At 34.9% G+C, this 21,927-nt stretch overlaps 1 protein-coding gene across 50 annotated transcripts in view; it reads left to right on the plus strand.

Annotated features, from left to right (window-relative positions):
• PTPRD (protein tyrosine phosphatase receptor type D) overlaps positions 1 to 21,927 on the plus strand; it is a 1,183,457-nt gene that overhangs the window by 1,153,910 nt on the left and 7,620 nt on the right. For all 50 annotated transcript variants that reach the window (XM_048291456.1, XM_048291457.1, XM_048291455.1 and 47 more), the window contains 5 exons: positions 11,227 to 11,512; positions 11,914 to 12,092; positions 13,339 to 13,465; positions 14,450 to 14,575; positions 18,960 to 19,114. In XM_048291456.1, the coding sequence (XP_048147413.1) occupies positions 11,227 to 11,512; positions 11,914 to 12,092; positions 13,339 to 13,465; positions 14,450 to 14,575; positions 18,960 to 19,114 (873 nt within the window). The remainder of the gene's footprint in view (positions 1 to 11,226; positions 11,513 to 11,913; positions 12,093 to 13,338; positions 13,466 to 14,449; positions 14,576 to 18,959; positions 19,115 to 21,927) is intronic.

Here is a 21,927-nt window from a genome sequence, read left to right on the forward strand (position 1 = left end):
AGGTTTTTAAGTGGAAAAGGTAGCTAAAATTTATTCACAGGTATGTTATTTTCAAGGGAAAACCAGCATAGATTGTTGCTAAAAGAATTATGGAGCACCAAGGGAAACATCAAGGCCTAATCTAAATGCAGATTTCTTAATTTAAGTAATCAGATATTTTTGAAGGACTACCTCCATGACAAAGTATAGCTGAAGTAACATGAATGCATAATGCCACTGTACTCTTTTCCCAAGAAAAAATGAAAAGTTTTCGGTCTGTATCTACTGGAAAAAATAGTTCAGAAGAGCCTCACAAGGCTGAGTTAAAGTGTTCCATGATCCTTATTCTCAGTGTGAGATTAGTAAGAGAAAAGCAGATAAATTAAAGCTATATTTAAAAAAAAAAAAATCCACAAATGAAATTTAGCAATCCCATCCTGTTTGTAGGTACTTTACACAATGTGTTCAAATCTTGGTTGGCTTATTTAGAGTAATTTTTCTGAACATTTTTCTGTGGTGGTTGAAATAGTTGATGCACATAGATGCTTTTTTTTCATTTACAGTTATATTTTAAGACTACCCTTTCAGTTTCTTTGCACAGAAATTGAGTAATACCACAGTCCACTAGTGTCTCTGTATGACTTGCCCTAATTTGCAGAGCTGATCTAGAAAAACTTGTTTCTTTAATGAAAAAATGCAGGCTTAAACCCTAGGATTCTGCATTGGTGAGACTCTAATGTGTAGTCTAATTATAGCAGGGAAAACACACATTTATGTTTGAAGTTGGATTAGTGCAGGCAAGCAGGTGCTAATCAGATCACAATAAACCAGCACTGGAGGGTGTTTGGAATTTTATGCCACTATGTTTTCAAAACATGACAGAAACTTTAGTCATTGGTTCAGTAATGCTACCTAAAAGCTTAATATGTTAGTGCAATACCATATGTTTAAGTCTTTCTTGTAATACCAGCACCAAGGGGCATATCCCTAAGACACTTTGTCAAGCTTTGGCAGGTACTGTTAATGGTGGTATTGCAAACAGAAGAACTTGGATGTTTGGAGGAATGTGACTGTTTTAAGTAAATCTGTGCCTGACTACACTAACATAACCAGTTAGCAGAGTAAAAAACAAGATTATTTTCAAAAAATAACAAACCACCATATGATACTCTATTTCCTAAAGTATAATACTTACCTAATTTTTTTCAGTGAATAAAACCTAATTTTGTTTGCGAATAAAAAATAGAACATTTAAGAAAAATAAAATACTTATCAAAGGCAATGATTTTCCATTGGATTGTTTTATTTCACTTCTCTATCGTTTGAACTGCTTCTCTTGCCATAGGCCTTACAAGTGCTCATTTTTTAATCCTTGCAGTGAGTAGGTTGCAGATGACTGCCTATCCTTTTTCACGGTGGGGGAAAAAACCTCCCCAGTACATATTCAGAAATATCACAAATAAGATTGAAAAATACTAGAATCTTCCTCATCCTTTCCCAGGATCCTTCAATCCAGGACCCTTCCTAACTTCCTTGGACAGTTGAAAGCTCTAGAGAGGAAAAGATAGTGAAAGCATTTTAGTATGACAAGTATTTTAATATCATAAATATTCTAAATTTTCTCTGCTTCCCCACATGTCTTCGTCCAGAAGTTATTGAGTTGCTACTGTATATAAACTGTGCTGGGTATCATGCCTATACAAAAACACTGTAACACTATTTACTCTTCAGCTGTTAGCTGTGGATCACTGTACATCTCATAAATTTTTTTTTCTCATAGTCATTGTTCACTAATAAAAAGCAGAGAGGGATAAGATTGTTATTAGAATCTCATATTGAAAAAATGTATAGTTGGTGATCCTGCTTAGGATATTTAGTTCCTCTTAATATAAAAATACAGCAATGAGTTAATGTCCATGTTTTTCCTTTTCCATCTATATTAATAGTCTCAGCTACTCAGTCCGTGCAATCAGAGTAACTGACTGAGAGTAATTTCATTTCTACACATACCTTTATTCTTAGAAGTTATTTCATTTCAACATGTATATTATAGAGGATTTGACACCAAGATTTGAAGAGTTTATGCTGTGAATGCTTCATCTCTGTTTAGGAAAGTGGAACTGGATTCACTTGATTTAGAAGTTTTTGGATGGTTTCTCTTTCTTTGATCAATTGTTGGAATTGCAGAATCTACTGGAAAAAGAGAAAGAGTCTAGAAGAAAAGTTGATAAAGGCTAGATGGAAAAAATTGGTACAGCAAGAAACTCCTTGGTAATTTTGTAATGTATGGTGTTACAGACATGGACAGGAGATGTCACAAATGTCACAAATAGAGATTTTTGATTTGCCTTCATTTTCTCACCATAAAACTTTCAAGGTTGTGAAAGGGTAGATTCTGGAAACCTTGCAGTTGAAGACCCTGGATATTTTATGCTGAATGTGCAGGAGCTCTCACCTAATTACTGGGACATGTTCATGCAATTATACAGACAAAAAGCAGCATTCCCATCTGTATGCTGATAGAGCCAGTGATGGATGGGTAATGCTGATTTTCTTTCCTCTGTTTCAAATTGGAGTGTCACTAGTTAGAATCCTCTTGATAGAAAAGATGTCGTTCCCCAGCTCAATCCCTCTTAACAGCAGTCTGGGTCTTACTAGTTTAGGTCTCTAATTTTTCTCTTTAAATTTAGGTACTTGCATATGAAAACCTGGAAGTATGAACATGACAAGAACTACCATACCATAGCTAATGTGACAGTGTGGAGGATCTTTTAAAATTGGCCTTGATAGGTTTTTTTGTTAGAGTAGGAAAATACTATGCTGTGTTATCTAGAAATCCTCCCTGAGGTGTCAGACACAAACTGATGCTGATCCACTTTCGAGTTAGAAACTGGTTCTGCAGAGCAAACAAGCCCTTTCTAAGACCTGAATGAAGCAGCTGTATGTACAGTATATGCTTCCATTGTTTGTAAGCATTAAAACTCATAAAGTATCACTGGAACTATTATTAAAATTCAAAAACATATAAATAACAAGTAATAGCAATATATCATCATGCAGATTCAAATAATGAAAAACACCTACTTGTGGCCTCTCTGATTAAATCAGTCATATGTGTATAAAGCCATATTTGGTTGGCACTTAGCCTGTGGTTCAGGGTATTATACCCCCCACTGGTGTGACTCAGGGCTGGTGGATTATCTTTTGAAATCCTAAAAAGCTGCTGTGACTGCATAGGGTAAGATTTGTTTTTGGTAGCAGTCAGAAATCTGTAAAAGAACATAGGGAATGCTATTACTAGATAGAATCAGTGCTCTATCTAGGCCAGTAGCCTGACAATGGCAAATGTCAGAAATTTCAGGGGGAAGTACAAAACTCCAATGTCAACAATGTTTCAATAAAGTTTCCTCTCCAGCAGCAAGGAGTTAGTGAGTAGTTGCTTCATGAGGATTTTGATTCTTTTCCCCTTTATTCCTTTAGTTACATAGAGAAACTGGTGTATACTTTTTTGCTTATATTCGTAATTGTACACACCTTTTAAAGAAAAAAACAGGCAGTATTAACTCTCTTTGACCTTTTTCCTTAAGTTGTTTCACACATTAAGTTAGAAGATTTTTTTTACTTTTAGTTAATTATGTGTCACTTCATTTCACTAAATGTCTTTGGACAAAAGGATTAAAACTGTGTTATTTAATGCTGTTTCATGTTCTACATGTCTACAACTTTTCCTTGAGTTCATCCGTCATAGAAAACAGGAGTAGCAAAATATTCTAACCCATTCCAGTATTTGTCATGTGGAGGGAGATGGAAGTGAGTTCTCATATCCCTTGACATTTTTGCTGTCTGTCTCTGTTCCTTTATTTTGTGACATACCCTTTTTTTGGTAGCCTAAGTAACAGTAACTATTCCCTGGGGATATTTTCTTTATATATATATATATATATATATATATATATATATATATATTTATAAGAGGTAAGGCAGTAAAAATAGTTGCCTGATTATGCCACATTTCCTTCTAATTTGTGCAGTGGACATACTGAGGCCTGACTGATTTGGCCGACAAAGGGTTTCAGTTGAGCAGGTCTGCTGAAAACTGATGACTTTTCACCCAGCGACATAACCTGCCTCTCATTAAAATGTAATAATTGTCTGTAAGATTTTTTTAACAAAAGCAATGCCTTTTCCATGTGTTATCTCAAATTAAAAATATGTTGGTGCTGATAATTATTTCCATATATATATTATCATGTCCTACAAGGCCTGTAATTTCCTTTGACCTAAGATGCAGTTTGATACATTATTTGATCAGCACTCTTAGTGAGTCATTTTATCCATATGTATTTAGTTAATTGGTTATTTTTCTCCCCACCCATGTTTATATATAATATACTCTACAAAGGAAAAGGAAATCTGACTGCTTGCAGCTGAGTCTAGTAAAAGAGCAATTAGGTTCTATCAGAGCCAGCAGCTGTCCGTAATGAATTCTGAATTAAAATTATGAGTGAAGAAAAGAATCCAGCCATCTGCAGGAAATGTGAAAATATTTTTATAACCCAATAGCTGAATTCTGGAAAGGGGTATCTCTGAGATTTCCCAGCTGTACCTACATTAAATTCTGGAATATCCATAGACACGGAGTATACTGGAACACATTGCATCAACTTGGCTACCCGGCGTGTTTGGCTAACTTTGAACAGGCTGTATTTTTATCTAAAGTAATCATCATGAGAGTCTCTTTAGATCCTCTCCCCATGTCTCTAGAAGTAAAATGCAGCTTTAAAAATAGTCCCGTTATCTTTTCATGGAGGCTTTCCAATCAGTATTCTGCCCTGAATATTAATCTTTCTTCATTTTTCCTACTTTTATAGACTTATTCAGGGTCTCATCACTTACTATCAGATTTTATCAGTGAATGCTGTTCCAAGTGAATTCTGCATTGTGATGTCTATTTTTTTCTCACCTGAATTTCAAAAATAATTTTTAATGTCACAATAATATCCAAGCTCATTTTACATGTACCTTGAAACTTCTACACTAAAATTCCCATTATTTTCATTATAACTTGTCCACAATTTTTGCTGTTAAGTTCAAAATCCTGAAAAAAAGGGAAGAGATTAGTGTCTAACCTTTAAATGACAAGTCATGATTAAGAAATGTGAAATGATTCGTGGTACTAACCTTTCACAACCTGATTGTCTATGTTACAGAGAATTCATGTTGGTATAAAGATTGCAGAGGTTAAGAAACATTGTAACGAGTACCAGTAACCAAGGTCTTCAGTGGTCAGTGGAGTATTGTCAGATATTAAAAAGGGTATTTATTTTATTCACCACTTGGTCTAAAAAAACAGGGCTAGCCTTCATATGAGCTCATCAGAGAAGCCTCAGGGGTTTTTTTCACTCAATTTTCTACTGTGTAGCATCTCACTGCATTAATACTGTATTGCAACCCTTTCAGTTTAAACTAAATCTAGAGGTGGCAACTTCATGTTTGTCTCATCCTCTGAGTTTATTTTCTAGGTATATCAGTTTTCAACTGAAAAGGAAGAGACATTCTGAGATGGAGATCCAAAAAAATAGGCCTACTACCAAAGTCGTATCAGCTTCAAGGTTCAGGAGTAATTTACTGGTTATTTCCAAGTTTTCAGAGTAGGGAAGGGGGAGCAAGGGAGTGAGAAAAGATAAAAAAAAAGATTTGTGGACAGATTCATGTAGGGCTTTGAACTGTGATTGGTACTGAAAAAAAAAATCTGATGTGGACTGAGGAGTCCTAGTGATATGTTTTCCTTTTATTTTGTACTTGCCAGATGAAGTCCTGTGTCCGGATGACAACCTCAGCCTTCATTACTGCTCCATCAGTCTAAAACCCAAACAGAAAAAATCCCAAGGGCAGCTGCTGTTGGCCACAGTAGGAATAGGAATGCAAACACCTAGAATCAGGGAAGGGTCCAGAGGACTCTGAACCTTGGAATCAGAATCTTAGTGGCTAGCAAGTACTTTCAAGGTCTTCCAGTTTTCCAGTACTACAGAACACATTTCTTCCCACATTCTTTAATTCATTATCAGACAGCATCAGTTCACCTTCTGTTACTCTCACTGATAGGCTAATAGCTCTTCTCTATGAAAATGTAATCCAAGCACAGAAGGAAATATTCAAAAGTATGAAGCAACTTCTCAAAACATTCCACCCTGAGAATGCAAAGCAGGTTGAACTGCAAAGAAAGCAAAAAACAGTTGTTAGCAGCAAGCAGCATAATTTCTGTTCATTGACTTCTCTGCTGTGCTGTAATCTTCACTTTTATTTATTGACTATATGATGGCAGTGTACTTCCTCTGCTAAATTACCCAGAAGTATCATTTTCTGTATCTACAGCTGTTCAGGCATAGATCTATCTTTAATTGAAGGTAACAAGTCATAGTAAGGTGTGTTTTTAAAGTTAACCTTAAAATACTTTCTTTTTCTAAACTCTATTTCAGTAAATTTTAGATCATTCTTTCTTTGGTGGAATGCATGATGTCAAGAAGGCTTTGTGAATGCATTGTACAGTACAAAAAATGTAAAGTATACACTGAAACTCAACAAATATCACAGGGAAGATGTATTTAGGATAGTTACTCTTTGATGATAAATACAGAATTCAGTACATTGCATATATAAGATTGTATTTAGAGAGTAGGAAAATAATGAGAATATCTGAGAACTGAATTAATTTTGAAATAAAAAATCATAGTAAATCCTTTTACACAGATAAAATAGTACAGAGTAATAAGTTTATTTTAATTTCTTTTCCTTATATGTCTGAGTAATTGAAGAAATCAGACAACATAGTGATTAAGTAAGGTGCATATGTAAAAGTCCTCTATGAAAAGCAGGATTATGGCATGTATGGTTATATAGAATCAACAATCATTTCTGAAGGGAAACCATGATAAGAAAAATAAGTGGTATGAAATAAGGTCAATGAACTTTTCAGTTATGTATAATTTCTGCTATTCCATCTCACAAGCAGAACAATAAGAGATTTTTTTTCACCAACAATTCATGATTTCAGGAAAGAAGCAGATAGAATAGTTGTGATAATTTGTCCCTTTTAAGAAAGAAGAAGCAAGTTATCAAAATTAATGGTGTGCCTTTTCAGTGGTAGAGTTCCTAAAGGTGTCAGGTACCTGAAGGCTGAAGTGTTGATTCAAAATAAGAATCTTATTTTTCAGAGTCTCTATCCAAATTCCAGCGAAATCTAATAAAAGGATTTCTGTAGGGGAAGTTGTGTCTGTAACATCTTGGTTAATACCCCTTAATTGATCCTTTCCTCTCTGAATTTCTTTTTGTGATACATGGTATTCTGTAACAAGGTGTTTCACAATTTAATTATGTACTACTTTAAAAATTAATTCCTGTTTGTTTTAAATTCTCATCATTTCATTTCACAATCCTGATTCTTCTTTGGCAAGTAAAGAACGAATAGTCATTTTCTTTTCATCTCCTCTATGTAACATTAATTTATTCCTGTGTGAGGATTTGTTGTAATGGAATGTCATTGTTTGAAGGTTTGTTGAACATTACTAATGCTACATTTTTAGCCTGCATGGAAAACTCAGCTTTTAAAATTATTTTAATGAACAATTATTCCCTGTACATGGGATTTGTTAAGAGAAATTTTTGGGAGTTTTGATTCTGTGTGTTTTAATGCTTGAGAGTTTGTTTGTTTGTGTTCAAATTACAATCTCGTAAGACAGCTTCTTGTCCTTGATCTCTCCAGAGCTGTACTTGGGATTAGATGGAGAACAAATTTACTTCCTGAACATTATTACAAAAAAATATGGGCTTAAATCTGGGGCAGTTATATTTGAAGAATTTATGGTAATACTAGAATTCTGAGAATGTACAGACTGAAAGGAAAAAATCTTACTAAAGCTCCATAAAGGAAGAAAGATATAAGGCTGGCTTGTGGGTTGTGACCGTCCCATGCTTTTGTCCACTACCTATGAAAACTAGGGAGAGTTCTAGACTGAGCTTTATCTGCTTGTAGTGAAATACTCTGTTGTCTGATTTTTTTTGTTCCATGTTCTTTTTCAGACATTTTATGTGGCTTCAGTGATAAATATGGTTGCCTCCATGCATAGCCTAGGGATGAACAAAATTCAGTCAGTAAAGTCTTCCATTTGGTAAAGCACTGCACCTAAGAAAGTGCTGTATACCATCCTTGTTGTCTGGTATCCAACCATAACCACACTTGCAGATAAATTCTCAAAGGTCTCGTATAAGATGGTACATAATTCTTGAAGCAGTCCAGTATCTCTTCTAAAACAAAATTTCAATTTATGTCTTTGCACAAGGTCTTTATGTTATTTTGATCAGAGGTTTCTTTTCAAAAGGATGTTCAGTGGTTTCATAAGGGGCTTTTTTTTGCTGCTTCCTGGACAGAGGGGTGATTTTCTACTCTGTTCTAATTTCCTAACGGCAAAGTGGGAAAATAATCTAAATATTGCTCTTGTCAGAGCTACCACAGAATTTCTGTGGGATTGGAGTCTAATTAATCATATGAAGTTCCTCAATGAAATCCAGACCTTTTTATATATTTCCCATATCACAAGCAATTTCATGTACTTTCAGTTCATAAATGCAAGCTTCATTCAATCTGAAACAGTAATATTCAATAAAATTTTCCCCTGATAGGAGTCAAAAATGTCCTACATGATTTTTGGTCCGTATTTTACTATCTTTGCTTCCAATTAAATGATCTGTGAATACTGGTAATTACACTGCCTTCCTTTGCCAAATCACTGAAGTATCAATAAAGGGTCATCATTTAAACAGCTACAAATTAATCACAAAAGCCAACCTTTAGCACATCCATACAGTGATTTGAATTCAGAATGTCCCCCTTATGCCTCTTCATTTTCCTTTTTTGAATTGTAGCTATTGTAGCTGTATGGCATCGCAGGACATTAAACATGTTTCAGCTCATGGGACTGAGTCAGTCATGTTTTTAGAAATTGAAAACAAACGTTATAATACTGTAAATGATAATATTTGAAGCAGCAGCAGTTTCCTAGGGGGCATGTCTATTTAATAGATATCGTAGGTTTTCAGCTTGAAAGTGTAATAGCATCTTTCACTAGCTGAAATAATTTTTTTAAAAATTCTAAGTTTGACAGTAACACCTGAAGATGCAAAACAAAAGGGCAAGAAAGGCAATAACAAGCTTAGAAATAATTTGTGAAATTATTCTTATTAGGTGAATTAGCATGGTTACCAGACAAAATACAGGGAATTTTTTTTAATATTTCAGTGTCTTATTAGTGAGGATTCAAAATGTATGGCTTCCCAGCAGCGTATCATACCATATTAAGAAGGCTGTGTGATAGTAGAAGAGAAAGAGAAATGGGATAAAAAATTAGGATAGGATAGTTTCTTCTTTTATATAATAAGCTATTGGAGTTTGGAGTTAGAAGGTATTGGGGGCAAAAGAGCATGTTTCAAAGAGGAATTAAGTTAAAATCTTCGTAACACTGGTTCCATTTTTTAGGTGGAAAGTGAAGAGAGTAGTTTGGTAGACACACAGCTCATTTTTAATGGGCAGAATTAGAATGTACTGAACATCTTAAAGGAGTAAAATATCTTGCTGGATAAAATGATCCAGAGACGATGTGTCAGGAGCCCAGTGAAGCCAAATGCCTCCATAAATGAAGTGTGTCAGTCCCTCCATCCTTACCATGAAATCAGTGTATAACGATGTGTTTGGATCTGATGGTATGATCTTCACAACTTCTGCATAAACCTACAGACTAGCATGTATCTTCTGTGCTAGAGTATGTTAATAACTATTCTTCTTTGAGTTTGCTCATGGAAAAAATAAATTTGTAAATTATAATAAAAGACATGAAAGGAGGAACTGAAAATCACTCATTCCAGCTGAAGGTGCAAGCTTTTAACTGTCTTGGGATTTTGCAGTTGTGGTCTGCAGATAGCAGTGAACTTTTTGATGTTTGATCTGAAAAATGGCATATCCAATGCTGGAACAGCAATTCATTAATACATTATAGGGAAAAGAACCATATTCTAGGTTACTGAGAAAATCTTCACTGCAAAGCTTTCATATTTCTCACTTAGCTCACACTTGTTAAACTGATAAAAACTGAATGAGAAGAGTAATCATTGAAGGAATAGTTTAAAACTTGATATAAACCAATTTGACATACAAATGTGTGCTACTTCTGTTGATTTCATTGCCATTACAAGAACAAAAAATATAATTGTCCTCTAGAAGCTAGGTTATAATTATTTTTGTTTCTTTCTATTCAAAAAATTTCAGTTTGTGGGGTTCTTAACTATTCTTAACTTAGCTAATCTCAGTGTCTTGAGAGTTTATAAACTGTTGCTTACTATACTGTGTATTTAATTTCGTGTCACTAACTGAAAAAAGTTAAGCATTTAGAAGACCTGAAACTATCATTCATTGTTACAGGCATGATGTGATCCTGGACAGAAAAATGATGAACAAAACCATGTTACACTTTAGCTTTGTTTAGCTACATGTATCCAGATAGTTGAAACAAAACTTCATAAAGTTCAATCATACACATGGCTGCAAAAAGATGGTCTGATTTGATTCAGTACAGTTGGTGTCCAAACAGTTGGATTTTCCTCAGCCTACAGCTAGCACAGCTAGCTAGTAATGGGTCTGCATTGCAAAGACTAACAGTATGTCCTAGCCAAGTGAAACAGCAGAGGACAGAACAAACTGAGTTAATTGAAGCCCCATCAGCAGAGTTGGGAGAGGGGTGGAAAGTTTACTGCCAAAGTATGATAGAAATATGTAAGACTCATTTTCTGTAAGATTATTGTTTTCCTATAAATTTACCTCTGTAAAGAGAAGAGCAGCAACAGCATGTTTAATGACTTAGAAATCATGCTACAAATAAAGCTTGAATTCTTAGAGGATTCATCATCTCCAGCAATTTCCATTTTTAAGAACATGTTGCAAGGTGTTTTATTTCTATTATAGTCAAACCTGAAAATGCAAGATTCAAAGATTTCATATAAAAGCATTCTGTGTTCTCAATTGCTTGTAATGGATGTTTAAGGAGTTTACTTATTTCAGGGCACCAACTTCTTTTATGTTCATATTCAGAAACGTGCTGTTTAAATCAGCATTACAAAACTTTGAAACTTGAATGACATAAAAGTAAGCACAGTGAATGAAACAGTCCATGTTTTCTCTCCCGTGTTCATTTCTTTTAGTGCTGGAGTCGGCAGGACTGGCTGTTTCATTGTGATAGATGCCATGTTAGAGAGAATAAAGCATGAAAAGACTGTAGATATTTATGGCCACGTAACTCTAATGAGAGCACAGAGGAATTACATGGTTCAAACTGAGGACCAATACATCTTTATCCATGATGCACTGCTGGAAGCAGTGACATGTGGAAATACCGAAGTGCCAGCCAGAAACCTGTATGCATATATCCAGAAGCTGACACAGATAGAAACAGGAGAGAATGTCACAGGAATGGAACTGGAATTTAAGGTACTGGGATTTTATGTTGTGGGTAACCAAAACCAAATGGTGTAACACTAAAGCTGCTCTGTTCTCCATCAGTTGTTTCCAATAATCAGAAGATAAGAGACACCATTAGACTAAATATTTAAATTAGGAAGATAGCTCTTTCTAAAAAAGATAATTTTAAGATAAAAAAGATAAGTTTAATACTGGAATTTGTCCAAATGCACTAACAGAGCAGACATTGTACTTGTAAAAGGTGTTAAAAGAAGCTTTACAAATATTTGGATAATGCAATAGAATATGGAAAAGTAAGCATCTGGAATTGATATTATTCATTAATGGATACTGACCAAAGATTATAAAACCTGATAGTGTCACTTGTTTTTGTTATACCTGGCCTTAATTATTTTAATTTTTTTCTACAGCGTCTTGCTAGCTCTAAGGCTCACACTTCAAGATTCATCAGTGCCAATCTTCCATGTAATAAATTCAAAAATCGCCTTGTCAATATTATGCCATATGAGTCTACAAGGGTATGCTTGCAGCCTATCCGAGGAGTCGAAGGCTCTGATTATATTAATGCCAGTTTCATTGATGGATACAGGTACAAACAGTGATGTGTTCTTATCTGTACTGCTTTAAAAGTTTACAAAATTGTTTATGTAATTACATTGAAAATAACAAAGCTTATTATTGAAATCTGGTGTTTGTTATCTGTTCAGGGCATGTTTGGGTGGTTTTTTTAATTTTAATAAAGGGTTTATATTTTTTCACCATGTAATATAGAAAAATTTTGCAAATTACATGGAATCTTAAACATTATATTTTTACCTGTCTTTAAACCACTGAGAGCTCTCAGTATGCTTTACATGCTGAAAGTTAATGAGATTTTAAGCATGCTCATGATCTGGATCCCTATTTCTTCACAGTTCTTCTGCTTAAAAGGATATCTAGAAATAAGATACAGGAGATATACTCTGTGTGTCAAGGTGATAATCTGTGATCTTGGAGCACTGACTAAGACTTGACCTAACCACCAAAAGCCTTTTGTATGTAAGGCTTTACATACAAAAAAGCCCACCAGCTTCTTCATGACAACATGGAGCAATATGCCCTCAGCTGACTTAAGCAGCTGGTTGAAAAAGGCATGACAGGGAAATGAGATAGTTTGCCTAACTCAGTTTAGGTGCGCCTGGGTATCCATATCCCAGGGACAATTTTATGAGCCTCCACTCATAACTGAAAATAAACTTCATCTCCACTATCACCCACAAAGGTGTTTCTGTTGCTTGAAAGAAGCAACAATACAAACTGGTCATCATCTTATAAAGCTGCTCATCCAGTTTTTTAACAGTTTGGTGGCAGCTTCTACTAGCAGGATATTAGGGCCTGGAAATACATATTCCGTTCCCAAATTTTCTTCCTGACTTACTTTTGCTGGAGGCATCAGACTGTTGAAGAGAAGTTAATAAAGAAACTGCTTGATGCTATAATTCCTATACTTAATAGATTGTTAGACAGTTATTTCTATAAAATGAACCAGCACAACTAAGTGTTTCTTAAGTGCTTTTTACAGCACACAAAATTGAGCAATTAGAGTTGCATTAAAATTTAAATAATAATGATAAAATCATACATCATAATATTAACAGAGTAATTTTCCTCTCAAAGTTCTAAAAATAAAAAGCCATAGTTTGATTAAACAATCATAATAAGATTTTAATGTGCTCATTATTAATAGTATGTACATTTTCCCTCTTGACAATGTTTACATATAAACAGAGAATATGAGTATCAAGTCACTTTTTTGATTAAAGTATTATTCTTAATTTACTTTTTTTTTTATGTAGACAACAAAAAGCTTACATAGCTACACAGGGTCCTTTAGCAGAAACAACTGAAGACTTTTGGAGAATGCTCTGGGAGCATAATTCTACAATTGTGGTCATGCTCACTAAGCTACGAGAAATGGGCAGAGTAAGTACTGCTCTAATATTCCTTTACTAAAATGTTGGTTACAGCAGCACTTTATATTAAAATATTTCATGGTAAGGAATATCTAAAGATGAGAATTTTGGTTCCTTCTTCTGCTGAAATAGGAGTGGCCTTCCTGGCCACTAGGTATAAATTTTTTCAATCTGTTATTGTGTTGCAATAGACAAACTAGACATGGCATGTTTTTGTGGGGCACGCTGAGATTCAGCAAGTGGGTTTGCATGCTGATGTTCAAAGTATGCGGAGGGAGCACTGCTGTCTATTGAAAAAGAAAGATCTCTTACTTGGAAACTTGACTTTTGCAGCATCTCCTTGTAAAAATGTTAAAAGAAAGTGTGGTATTTTCAAGATCTGAATGTCTTCTATGTGTTCTGTCCTGCATATTAAAGTTTCAGCCCCCAGTTTACAGTTCTAAACTCATTTCATTGATACTCTGTCTACTGGAAAGAATGAAGCAGTCTGCTATCTGGACAGGATTACGTCAAGAGAAAGCTGGCATCTGATAAGTGAAATCTGAGTTAGGGCAGGTGTCTGAGAGAATAGAGATTGTTCAGGACATGGCTAGTGGATGCAGAGATAGAATCGTGACTGAGGCTGAGGGGACTTGCTCCAACAAGCAAAATAGAAGAAAACTGAAGATAGCATCAGGATTTAAATTGAGATAAAAACTCACCATTGAAAATTAGGCTAGGGATAGCTCTTGTCACTGATAGATAATAAAACTGAGCAGAAGTATAAGTAAGCTCCGATATACAGCAACCAATGAGAAACCCTTGGCAATGCAGTGTTAAAGGTAATTTTTTACTCTCTGAGTTTAATGTTTATACCGACACAAGCAGCTCATGTTCTTGTCACTACTGGCACTTTCCATGAATATCACACTTAGCTGAGTAAAAAAGGATTTATACCCATTTATGGTAGTGCTCTCAAGTAACAGGAAATGTATTGTATTTTGTTATTTTGTAGGAAAAATGCCACCAGTACTGGCCTGCGGAGCGCTCAGCCAGATACCAGTATTTTGTGGTAGATCCAATGGCAGAGTACAACATGCCACAGTATATTCTGAGGGAATTCAAGGTTACAGATGCAAGGGTAAGTCAACATAGCATTACACTTGTTCTCATAAGTTTAAAAGAAAATGTCTATGTCTTTCTTTTTCTATGTTTGGGGTTTCTGAAATTTTTATTGTTATTAAGAAAACCCTACAGATATGCTTTCTACAAGCAATAATAAAAAAGCAGATGAAGTTATTTTTAAATAAGTGGCATCTTTCTGTAAGAACAATGTACCTTCATTCAGATCTAGCATCTGGGAAGCACAGTTTTATAGTTCTGAACTATTTGTGCCAAAATACATTAGATTATTTGAGGACCATTTTCCTCTTTTTTCTCATTTTTCCCTTGATCAATATTGGGTACAATTTTTGCCACTTAGAGTGTTGTTTTGCACCACCCTTGAGGCTGAGTGGTTGTGAAGGTTTGAGATTGAGATTTTAAATACATTGAGATTTTAAAACTGCAGAGCAAATGGCATTCATAAGAAAAGCTGGACAAGCTTTGCACATTATAATTTGATTTTTCATATAGCATATTTTCAGCTCTCTAGTATATCTGCAGAGTAGATACATGCAGCTGTGACCTTAGCATCCTCATTTTCATACTGCATTTCTTATCTGAATTCCCAAGTCCAAAACTGAGCACTCATATAAGATTAAACATATATAAACTTTTAATATATATTTGGCATTTCTCAGACTTGATTTCTAGCACTTCAGTCTGCATGGCAGGAAGACATTCTGTTAGCGCCTGTTTCTGTAGGCACTGTGGAATAATACTTGTTCAAGCAAAATAGCAGGATGTACTGTCCAGGGATAACATGAGTGGCTGCTCAGAATTGCCTGTCAGCATCCAAAATATTAGACTTCCTCATAGTTAGCGAGACTACTGCTTTTAACGTGAATTTCAATTAAAATTGGACAGTATTGTTACTATCAAGTCAGCATATGGACCTTTTGTTTGGCAAATGAGATTTAGGTGTAGGGTTTTGTAAAGAAACTGTAGATATATTGGGTCTGATTTTCATTCTATTTGAAATGTAGTATCATATGACTCATCGCTTCTCTAACCTATTTGTGCTTAAGAAAAGTGGAGAGCAGGCTCCTAGCATCAGTCTTTAAACACACTTGTAAGCAGAGATAGTCAAAGCCAATTTCACTCCAAATATGCTTACAGTTTTAATTGATTTTCTATTAAAAATCTATCTCAAGTTGGAAGAGTTATTATATGACATAGTTTACAAAGCTCTGATCACAAAATTCCAGTTATAACAAAAAGCCATAGCTGTAATTGACGTGTCTCCAAACATCTTATATTCAAAAAAAATTCTTTCAAAATTTTATATTGAAATAGGATATTTAAGAAATTCTGCTTACCTACAGCTATCAAACCAGTAAAAAAGGGTCAAATAATTAAATTATTAAATTTTCCATAATTAATTTTATTTGACATGATATTAATAAACCTCTTTTAAAAAGCATCAATCACACTGACAGTCCTATTGTGACATTTGACTATCATGTATTTTTGCTTCTCAAATTTTGAAAATCTCTTTATCTTGGTGGTCCAAGTTTTGTTAAACTCATCAGTGAGCTGACAGCACCATCTTAAATTTTCTAGTTATGCTGGGAAACTACAACTCCTTCCAAATTTACTGGAGGAAGTGGGAAATACGTACCAAAATGTACATTATAGTTTTCCTCTAGTTAGGCTTTTGTGGCTGTCACACCCAGTAATTGACATAGTTTGACTAAATTGTTGCATTCAAAGAAGAGTAAATGCTGGAGTGATGGCAAACATCCTCTCTTGCTCTCATCTCCAAATCCATCTATACTGTTACAATACCATCCATGCTCTGCCAGAGCCAAGATGCCGAGTTATTCCACAGGGACAAAAAATGAGGCATTGTATCTTTTTAGGTGCCAGCAGCAAGTGTCTGGTGTGGAACTCTCTGTTATTTCTGAAACTGAACTGTGAGTTGTTGTACAGTGGAATTGACCTCTCTAACTGTTCCAAGTTATTGCTTCTGACTACTTTGTTCTCACTTTCTCTGGAAACTCAAGAGGTCAATATGTTGGGCCAGTCTTATTTAAGGCTAAACTATTAGTGATGGCTGTAAGAGAGTATTATAAATTCTACAGCCTAATCAAAAGACAGTTGAATATCCTCTGTGAGAAGGAAGAAGAAATCCAAACGGTCAGCCAATATATAGGATGATACCTTAAAAGCCCTCTGTGCCACATAGGGATCTGAAAGCACTTATTTTGATAACTAACTGTGCAAACTGTCACAGTATTTGAAAGTAAAGATTTTAATAAAATTTGGCATTTGTATCTGGACTGCTGTTGGCAAGAATCTCATTAAAAGAAATCAGCACTGTTTATAATGTCAGTAGCAGAGGGAACTGTAAGAAATTGCCGATCAGTTCCCAATATGCTCTAATGCTAGTCTAACATAGACTAAGGAACTTTACTCCTCTGCTCATTAAATAATATTAAATAAGAGAGGTTATTGTCATTTCACAGTTGCATTGGAATACTGCATTACTGAAGTCATGAAACATACTAATACAGTTGTATACATATACACACCGAAAATGTGTGATCTTTCCAATGACAGACCACACTTATGTAAAGTAGTGTCTTTCTTACTTTTTCTACCTGGAAAAGTTGCTGTTATTTTAGTGTAAGTCCTATCAAGGTCAGAAATTGCTGAAGAGTTTCCATCTTCTTAGGAACATGTTGAAAGTCAGATTTCAGGTTTTCTTTCTTTACTTTAGGAGAATGGAAGGTTATTTTGAGGGAAATCAACCTATACTTGTGTCTTCTTGATGAATTTATGTCATTTGCCTAAGGCTATCTGGAGGATGCAATTTCATTATGTCTTCTTGGGGGGAAATGGGATTACAGAGACTATTATCAGAGATGTTTGTATTAACAAAATACCATTTTGAAAGAAAACATTTAGTTTTTTGTGTTGATGCCCATAAGAAATCAAATTGGGTGAATATTTTCAAACATTACATATTTGTTTGTGGCAAAAAGCATTTCACAGATACAGACTACTAAATTGTCACAGTGGTCTAGTGGAAGAAGACAGTATGTGTGTCCTCTCAAAGTAGTTGCTGGTACACATACAGTTTTTTCTGTTCTCCTTACTCATCTGAGGTACGGGAGGCAAAACCCCACAAAACCAGAGGAAATATAAAAGCAAAGCATTGGGGTATGCTTTGGTTATATTTAAAATCACTTCTATATCATTTCAAAGGTCTGTAACAGCTGAGCGCTTGTGGTAGAAGGATAAAGAGAGAAAGATTGTTCTTGCCTCCAAGCATAACTTGCTGCTTTTTGAGGGGAATCTCCAGTAATGATTTGAATTTTTCATGAGTTTTACTTAGAAGAAATTTCAATTTTTCATGAGTTTCACTTAATAGAAGACTCTTTTGAAGACATGGCAGGGCGGGTGCTTAGAAAACATGATGTCTAGAGGCACCAGTTAACATCAGTAGCTCACATTGCCATGATTTTGAACATTTCAGCTGTGCAGATTGACAGTGTCAAAATCATCAAGCACAATGTTTGAAAATGCAGAACAAATTTGCTTTATCTGTTTGTATTGCATTTTTTATGTGTTCTGACTTTTTACACATTAAATAGGCATATAACAGAAGTTGTCATTTAGTAATTACAGTGGCTTCATTATAAAAATAACTATGATGCAGTATTCTGCACTTTAAAGAAATGCTGTTAGTATTCCTAACCACAGGGATTGAAGAGCTTTAGATGGCTTGTTTTGAGAAAGGAGGCCCTTCCTCTCAATTTCAACTAACTCCAAGATGTTAGTGAATTAAATGAACCATTATTGAAGGGAAATACGTTAAACAACTGGCTTGTTGATCCATCTTCTTCCAGGAAAAATGTTCACCTCATAGAAAACAGCTTACTATTAAAGATAGCATCTGCAAGGAGGGCAATGAGTAAACAAGTCTTATCAGTAAGGATATTCCTGCCGTGAAGTGGATGAGCATATCTCAGAAATGAAAAGTCAGATTAGATGACCTTATTCTACCTGATCTGTATATAAAGGACTTTGTAGTCCACAGGATTCAAAACATAACATACCAAAAAAGTCATATACCCTGGGCCTCAGACACCCTTTTCACACTGTCAGAATGCCAGACAGCTCTCCTATGCAGTGTGGAAGAGAATCCATGCAATATTGTTAATGAAACGACACTTCCAGGCCAATGCAAAAGCTTCAGCCAGTACTGCAGTTAAAAGAATTTTCATATATGTGTTCTTAGCCATTCTCAGCTCCTCTCAAAATCCTTACTTTGTGATTGTCTTTATGATTATTGGCTGACCGACTTTAAGCCACAGCAACATGCTTTTGTGATACATCATTTGTGTCTTTTGTTAAAGGATGGTCAGTCCCGAACAGTGAGGCAGTTCCAGTTCACTGACTGGCCAGAACAAGGAGTGCCAAAGTCTGGAGAAGGATTTATTGACTTCATAGGCCAAGTGCATAAAACAAAAGAGCAATTTGGTCAGGATGGACCAATTTCTGTTCATTGCAGGTAAGTAAACAAAGCTTAAAAACTAATTATATGTAGATTTGGTTTTTTTCTAAAGCTGATTGCTGATTGTGGCAAAGGTGTATATTTAAACATTTCAGAAGTGAACTATCAGAAAATGTAATCAAATAGAAGATCTAAAAAGGAACACAATTGCTTTATGAAGTGGAAACTGTTCTGTAATACTCCATTTATACAGAAACAATTCTTCAGAAATATCTGGAAACACATGATTTTTTCTTTACTTTTGAATGTCTCTAATGCAGCATAAAAGCAAACTGGTCAATGCTGCACACAGAAGGAATAGGAAGACCCTTATAACAGGCTGCTACATCTGATATTTTTTCCACTAGAAATTAAAAGTGAGGCTGTTACTTTGGTGGGAATTATTAGTTGCCAACAAGCTAGTTGCACCTCAGTGGCACATTAGTAGCAATCAAGATGAGACCAAAAAAAAAGTAGGCATCTCAAGAAAGGGAATGGAATAGAAAGTGGTGTTTAGAAATTTTGCTTGTCAAAAAAATCATTGAGGTTTGAGTTGATGAGTTCTAACTTCAGAACTCAGTGCTCATTTTTGTGATGGGTACCCTAAATTCCTTTGCAATTGATATGCAGATGAAAACAGCTTGCATGGCGGATAGGAATAATCCAGCATGGGCTTTTTAATATTCTTGTGGTTTTTATTTATTTTCTCTACAATATTCTAGTCTATAGCAGATGGCCAAAAATAATATCTTTATCTTTTTTTTCTCTTATTTAATAAATTGTTTTCTATAAATTCCATTAGGATTTTAGAGACTCATTTTTGTAATATGAATTTTTTTTGGTAGATTAAATATTATTATTATTTATTGTAACAGAGATGCAAAATACTGGCACAAGATGCAAGTCCTTACTGTAAGCCAAGTAGTGCCTCAATACTAGCATGAAGACAAATGAATGAGTTTACTAGAGCCTAGTAAGCAGAGAGAAATTCTCATCTTTCCAAAGTGAGGAGTAAACAGAATTTGAGTTCTTTATTATCCCCTAATCTGAAAGACTGACAAATAAATGTATTGGAATACTTGAATCCTACTTTTTTTTGTGTGCCTAAAAATTTTTATGGCCTGCTGAGGAGAATAGCATTGCAGAGCAGTGGTTGGGATTCATTTCACAAGGGAAAATGAAGGACAATCCTGATAAGAATAAGCCTTATTCTTCAATATTAATGAGTTTTGAGAGGACAGGAGTAATAAGCAATATTTATGCCTTTATGCAGATAAGAAAGCAAAGTGATACTATTCTTCTAAGTTCTTTGTACCATGCAGACATGTCCACTTGTGACTACAGTGAATACTGCTTACAGTACATTGTATATCCCTCCCAAATGGATGTGATCTTTCGTGGTAAAATTATGGATTTCTACCATTGACTTTGCTAGAAACAAAGTTAATTTCAGTGTAACTAATCATGGCTTGGTTTTAAAATGTCTTTATTATTATTGTAATAACAATTTAGGGACTGGTAATGCTAATCATCATTGTCAGCATTAGTCAACTTACATGAATAGGAAGTGTCCCTAGCAAATTAGTAAGTTTGTTTGTTTCTTTCAGGAAGCACAAGATCCTGGATACCTGCACTTTCCTAGTCTCTGAGGAATTACTGAAATAATGCCTCCAGTTTGTACCATGATGAGTTGTACAGTGAATTAAAACTCCTCTAGCTTTACTTCCTTTGGGTTTCCTTCACACTCTACACAATTTTGACAAGCTTGCTTTCTCTGTTACACACTAAAACCCTATGACCCACAATTTTAAATTTTCTCTTTCCCTAGAATTTTTACAAATAGGTCAGTGTGTTGAATTAAAAGATTTCTAACCTCATGAGGCAGATACTTAAAACTATTTAAGAGAGCAAAGGACTGTTCACCTTGAAGCAAAGTTTTCACTTCAACCAATATTAGATATTTATAGTCTTTTTATTCCAGCTTTTAGCTCAAGAGTGCAGAAGACCTTTCCCAGAATGCATTCAAGATGTATTTGTAGTGATAAACTCCTCTCTCTTGCAACAAATCAGTACTTCCTCATGGTTCATTAAAGCATCCTAACTTTAGTTTCTAGTTTAAATAATAAATCACTGTGAATCATAAAGCATCATGAAGAAGTGCTTTACCTTCACTCTAGAAATCCCTAGCATTTTTGTGTAGGAATTATTACAGTGTTAAAAGTTTTCTTGCCACTCTAAGGGGAACAGGATCCATTTCCTACAGGCTTTTCTCAAGACATTGCATTTGATGACTAGTTAGGATTTGCAAGCATCGAAATATTTCCATATTAGTCTCTCTTCCTCATTAAGTAGTGTCTCCAGATACTGATTTCCTAAGTACACAAGACAACAAATAAATTTCTTCCTTTTGCTGGAGATTTCCAAGTTATTTTTTTAAACAAAGATTTGTCTAATGTATGAGGCCAGAAATCGTCTCACATATTTGGAAAATCATACTTGGCTTTTTTTTGTTTGGTTGGTTTTTTGGTTTTTGGGTTTTTTTTGTTTGTTTTAATCTTTAAATAGCAGAGCAGGAGCAGGAACAAGGAGAATGTAAAATGGTAATCTGCCTTCATTCTGCTGATCATTTTCTGGGCTACTTGGTTTAGATCACACTGTCATCAGCTCTGTAAAGTCCAAGCACATTCCAATGAGCAGGTTCCAGGATTTTTCAGGATATTTCTTAATTACTAGCTGTCTAATTTACCTCATCAGGTACCTTACTCTACAATTGCTTTAGATGTCCAGGACTGTTGTTATTCCATATAGGTAAATCATCACTGACAGCATGA

The sequence above is a fragment of the Corvus hawaiiensis genome, chromosome Z, assembly GCF_020740725.1.
Source record: "Corvus hawaiiensis isolate bCorHaw1 chromosome Z, bCorHaw1.pri.cur, whole genome shotgun sequence".
Lineage (NCBI taxonomy): Eukaryota > Metazoa > Chordata > Aves > Passeriformes > Corvidae > Corvus > Corvus hawaiiensis.